This window comes from Paralichthys olivaceus, chromosome 2, assembly GCF_024713975.1.
Source record: "Paralichthys olivaceus isolate ysfri-2021 chromosome 2, ASM2471397v2, whole genome shotgun sequence".
Lineage (NCBI taxonomy): Eukaryota > Metazoa > Chordata > Actinopteri > Pleuronectiformes > Paralichthyidae > Paralichthys > Paralichthys olivaceus.
In genome coordinates this window covers 15,077,423-15,083,422 of record NC_091094.1, presented here as the reverse complement: position 1 = coordinate 15,083,422, position 6,000 = coordinate 15,077,423, and the positions used below count along the sequence as shown (strand labels likewise).

At 42.5% G+C, this 6,000-nt stretch overlaps 1 protein-coding gene across 6 annotated transcripts in view; it reads right to left on the bottom strand.

Moving 5' to 3' along the window:
* Window positions 1–914: 914 nt before the first annotated feature.
* Window positions 915–6,000, bottom strand: part of rassf5 (Ras association domain family member 5) — a 29,602-nt gene continuing 24,516 nt past the window's right edge. For 3 of the 6 annotated variants that reach the window (XM_069537828.1, XM_069537848.1, XM_069537837.1), the window contains exons 3-6: window positions 5,093–5,206; window positions 4,252–4,585; window positions 4,055–4,170; window positions 915–3,966 (exon numbers count right to left, since the gene is read on the bottom strand). In XM_069537828.1, the coding sequence (XP_069393929.1) occupies window positions 3,823–3,966; window positions 4,055–4,170; window positions 4,252–4,585; window positions 5,093–5,206 (708 nt within the window). In that variant the 3' untranslated portion in view covers window positions 915–3,822. The remainder of the gene's footprint in view (window positions 3,967–4,054; window positions 4,171–4,251; window positions 4,586–5,092; window positions 5,207–6,000) is intronic. The other 3 variants (XM_069537831.1, XM_069537843.1, XM_069537855.1) reach the window with 1 other exon arrangement.

Here is a 6,000-nt window from a genome sequence, read left to right as displayed (position 1 = left end):
ATGAAAACAAAATCTCACGTGTCTACAAGGGTATTTACAGTTTATCATCTGCATGGTGAATATACAGTATAATGCCTCAGTTCAGATTGTGTATTGCCCCCTGCTGGTGTTTTCAAAGCTGTACAAGCAGCATCAGTTAACTTGGGTCTTGTCTGGATAACAACCGAAAAATGGTGGATGCCTTTCTTTATTCAGAGACACAAACAACATCTCTGATTCCACAAGCACTAAAACCCTGATTTTACTTTCTTCAATGTGATGTCTGTATTAACAGCTGCTAATAACATTTCTTTTAAAATTAATTTATCGTTTATTAGTCATTTCTTGTAAGTACAAACGTTGGTCAACATCTCTGTGAATGTATCAGTGTTCATCAGCTGGTTCATTTTCAGCAGAGGTCCTCTGGTGTTCGGAAACCACTGAACTGATGAAACTTTGCAGCTATTCTAACTAGCACAAATAAACCCTAATGGTGGGAGTCTGTGGGTTCCGAGCAGCTCTTTTCTAGAACTGCACTCCTCAGAGACATGTTGTGCCTTGAATCTACCCCTACTAGTTGGGGGGGTCACAGCCTAGAATGCTCCTATTATCAGGGGCCACCCAATACTTCACCTACCACATGTGCTCCAGTTGTTTTTTTCAGCCCCCCGGACATCTCCATTTTCTCTTTCTTTTAGATAGATAGATAGATGTACTTTATTTTTAACAAAGAGTAATGAACAAAAAGCTAAATACAAGACACGACTAAAGAGACGGTCCAAAATCATAAAAGATATACATATGTGTGTATGTGTGTGTATATATCTATATTGCATCCACAACCTCTCTATTATCAATGATGTGAGTACAAACACAAGCATTTGAAGACATACTGTGTTCTCTCTCTCTCTGTGTATTAATAAAGAGTACTGCAATAAAGGGATGACCTTTTTTATTTCATTTTGTTATTCTGTACAGTTCTACTGATATATTTATACACACTTCTTCAAATAAAACAAAATTAATTGCAAAAAAGCTTTAAGTCCCAACATCATACACACAAAGTTTATCATGTGGATGGTGTGAAATGAAATAAATAACACACACACGCGCACACACACACACACACACACACACACACACACAGGATTTGTTGACAGACACACATGTTAAGGAGCTAGGGGGACAGAGGGAAAATATACAACACCGTCCAACAAACATGCAAAACCACCCACACACACACACACACTCAGGCACCTGTGTGCTGAAACACACCTTATGCACAGGAGGGATAACACATGAAACAAAAGGCACTGCCAGCAGAACAGCTTGGGCTTTGGGTGGTGATGTTTAACAGGGTCTAGGTTCACTGAGAAGCATGTGCTTATGGACAACGGGCCTCATTTATCAGTAAGAACCAGGATGTGTGAATGTTTTCTGTAAATAATTTGTTAAATGCATGAATTTTATGATCCATGCATAACAAATACATTTTCCAAAACACATCTAGTTGTAATGTCTGATAGTAAATGTGCACTAACTGAGCTATATGTTTTAATACTTGGTAAGTGAGGCCCAATTACGGAGTGCTGATGAAACACAGACACTAATCAGAAAACAGAATTCACATTTTCCTCACTGCCCTAGAAGAGCAAACACACACACCTACACACACAGACACACCAGTTGGAATGATACCAAAAGAATATTTATATCTGTAATAACAACAAAGTTAAACCTTGTCACTCTTTTTCCAGTGTCTACATAATCCATATGCATTGCAAACACATTGTTGGTACATCATAGCCATTATTATGATTTTTATAGAATTTTATAGGTTGTTTTTTTTGGGGTGGAAGGTGGGAAGATAAAAAGAAAAGGAAAAACAGAAATGCATGCCCAGCCCCAGAGTTGTGGGCCATTCAGTGACCTGTATCAACATGTGCAAAACAGAAGCGGGTTTCATTTCAACATACACTAACTTTAATCAATAAACTTCCAAATGTCTCTGTTCCCTTTAAAATTCTCTCAATAGATCTGTCCCTCTAAACTTTGGTGTAAAAAAAATCATCTCACATTCAAATACAACCCATATCCCATAGTGTTGAATGCAAAGTGTAAAATCTGGAAATTGTCTTCTCCCTGTATTTGCAGGTGGAGTTCATGCAAGGTGGGTTAGATCAAGAATCAGACAGGGAAAATGAAGTCACAGTTTATCTTCCAAGAAGAGGTTAGGATCATGTGCCTGTTTGAAGGAGCGAGGAGAAAGGTGGTAACTGAGTGTGACTGAAGATCTCCCTGTCGAGTGAAGCACCCGACAGCCTCTTCATACACAGGTCCTTCACGTGTCATTTAACTGAACACATAAGAACTGAAGAACAGTTGTGTAGGGAAGAGGCTTCTCTTTCCTGCTGTTTTCCCTTTGCTCTACACACGCTCCCTGAGAGAATGGATCTCACTTTCTTATCCTTCCATTCCTTCTTGTTCTAAGCCTTGAAAACAAACACAGCTGTCTGATTCCTTCCCTTTGTTTAAGGTGAAGCACTGGTAGCCAGAACCTAATCTCTATAAACAGATTCTACATGTGAATATGCAGAATCCGTGGGCGAGGGACAAGATTTTGGGTCTGGAAGCCATTTGGTCTCTGTCTCTAGTTTGACCAATCACATTTGATCAGGCTTTCATTGCCCACAGTCCATGTGACGAGCAAAAGAGCGGAAGACACTGACCGAAATGTGTCGGCGCTCTGCTTTTTAATTTATAATAGAGATCAGCTTAAATGTATCACTGTTTGTGTTTTGTGAGCAGAAACTTTCGATGTGTGATAAAAGAAAATTGTTGGACTGTAAACAGTGTTCAGTGAACAGAAGACGGCCACTTGGCCCAAATATCTGCTGTTTACACCAGAAGGCCCAAAATATTGTCCGTTGCCCCCAGAAGCTAAGAGCGGTCACACATGTAAATGTTTCAGTGGCGAATATTCCATTTGCTTTCAATAGGTGAATAAAACATTTGCTTCCTGTGGTGAATCAGATTTGCTTCACCACAGGAAGCAAATCTGATAAGTGTGACTTTGCATGGAGTTAAACTTTAGTGAACTTTGAGCCGCGATGTTCACATTATGTGCGTATGTGTAACCAGGCCTTAATTCATCACTCATCATTCGATAGTCAATGGGCTCCTTGGCAAGCACTTCACCGTAAACACCTCCCTCACAAATTCACACATATTCCAATAAAACATCCTGTGAGAACCATATTCACACCAGCTCTGATAAAAAAGAGAACCACACAGTATGATTGTCCTTCCATCCCACAGAGATGCAGCAAAAAGTAATCATGCCTTCTGTTTCTATTCTAACTATGTGCAGAGGGGATGAGCTGAGAGACTCATGCATAAGTAACACTTGCAGTAGCAGCAGCAGCAGCAGTAGCACAAGGAGATGGAGTCTTGAAAAACGCCATTGATTCACATCAGTCCCAAATGAAATCTCAAGTCTCACACACAGAAAGTGTTTGGATCTTTCTGTTTGTGTCCTTGGCAATGAAAACACTACACCTCCGACCAGCGAGCAGACCACACACCCTGTAGAGTCTCACGTTGCTGTCAACCCCCGATTCTCTCCTCAGGGAGTGGATGGTGCTTGTGGGGGTGGGGGTGGGGGGATGTATACGTCCTGAGAAAGTGTGCACATCTGTGTGTGTGTGTGTGTGTGTGTGTGGATGTACTGTGTGTTTATGTATCTGTGGGGGGGACACAAGTTCAGCTCTGGCTCCAGTCTCTGAATAGACGGCTGCGTCAGTCTCTCCCTGAATTGAGGTCATAAGGTAACAGGTGAGGGGGTCAGGGGTCATGTTGTTGTAGGGCCTTTAGTAGTTTCTGTTGGTACATGGCATATTTTTGCCTCACTGCCCGCACGCGGTCCGCCTCCTCTTTCTCCAAGAATACCAGGAAGTTTTGTAGCTCAGGGACAGAGAACGCATGCCACTGTTGGAGAATATGAGAGAAACAGATTAATATACTTTTGTCTCGTTATAACTTTTGCCTGTTTGCGTATGTTTCTGTGCTTTGTCACCTCCACGTCTCCAGTCTCATTTTCCTTCAGGACAAAGCTGAGTTGCTCTGGTTTAGGCCCGGCAACCAACCTCAGAAAAAGAGGATGCTCACACAGAGAAAGCTTCTGGAAGAGATCTGCACACACGGAAAAAAAAAGAAATTATTCAATGCTGTCGCTTTATATTCTGCAGATGAGCAGGTGATTGTTTTCCTCACCCTGTCCGTCGCGGTGCGTCTGCCTGTACAATGCAAATTTGCTGGGATTGTCCAGCACCATGAACTTCTTCAGCAAGCCCTGGATGACCTCTCTGGTGGTGTGCAGAGAGCTGATGTGGATCTGCTTCACACAGTCGCATGGTAGGTAGAAGGATGTTCTCTTTTCACTCTGCCCGCAGTCCGTCCCCTTTTTGTCCTCAGACGTCGCTGGATCAGTACCGGCTGTCTGACATGGAGCTCCCTCTGAACCCTCTGCCTCCAAAGCAAGGACTGTGACTGGTCGACTGAGCCTCATGTTGACCTTAATGAAACCTGTGTAGGATCCATCTGAAGCCTGGAACACACACACAGAGAAAGAGGGAGATGGTAAGAGAGGGGATGCACGTTTCAGGATCGATATGTGAACTACAGCAGGACTGAAAAGAAGTACTGGTATTTACTTTGAGAGTTAGATGGGGCATTTTGTGAGCGAAGTGTGATAGAAAAAGGGCTGCACATAGAAGTGTTGTATGAATGTGCATGTGAATGGGTGAATGGGACACAGCCGGCAGCTAGTTAGCTATCTTAGCATAAGACTGGAAACTGCTAGCCTGGCTTAACAAATATTGTCCATGACATCATGCATCTTACATGGTTATTTCATTGCACCACATAAATTCAAACTCATATCTTACCTTTTTCATTTTTGCAATAACTTATTGTGTGACCGCACGCTACATTATTTCCAAGCTATATTTCCTGTTTCTATTGTATAATGTAAGAAAGAGAGGAAGCTCTAAGAACCCAGGTTCATTGTTGCTTTGACATTATACAATACATAAACACCAGCTTCAGAACTCACCAGGCTCATGCCATTTTCATTGACTTGAGCGTTATACTCTTCTATCCTGGTCCGCACCTCTTCCGCAGACAGGTCTTTCGTCCCTCCCTCCTCTTCCTCCTTCGTCTCATTCTGCTGTAACATGAGAGGAAGAAGAGAACATGTCAGCACTGAAGGATCAGAGTTTGAGTAGTATGATTGCTTTATTTTTATCATCAGCAGATGGTGCTACTTCCCCCACCACAAGTCATGCAGCAAACAAATGGTGTTTCTCATGTTGCTCAAGTTAATGAATCTGGAAACAGGAAACACTTTGAACCCCTTTAAAGAAACCTCACTAACTGATTTGCAGATATATACGCTGCGTTATGTTCTATAGAAAATCAGACTATACAGCATCCATGCTGGTTGCTGCACCATGTTGTCTCTCTTGTTCTCAACTACTTTCCCATCCTCCATCTTTGCCATTCTCAGAATACGAGGCCGCTGCCCTGACTGTAGCTGAGGAGGATTCTTCTTCCCTCAACTCTGCAGCTCTGTACGGGGGCAGGAAATGCTGTGAATGGAGCTAACTCCACATTCAGCATTATTCACAATATTGACAGCATTGCATCCCTTTCAAACATGTTGAAACATTTCCTGCCCTGAGTAGGAATGAGAGAAAAAGAGAAAGAGAGGGAGAGAGGGAGGCAGCAATTAAATGAGGATGAGTGGGAGGGAGTCAAAGAGGGGGAGGCAGCAGAGGAAAAGAGTAAGGGGTAAGGAGTGATGAAAGAGCGGCTGCTGAGCCAGCCTTAGCAACACAGAGTTTGACGAGGTTATTTATAGTACAGTGGGATGCACGGTCTCTATCTCACAATAGCTTTTTTTTCCTCCCTTCTCCTGTTCGTTTGCATTTTCTGGGGCAGAAAGATAGAGAGAGAGAAAGA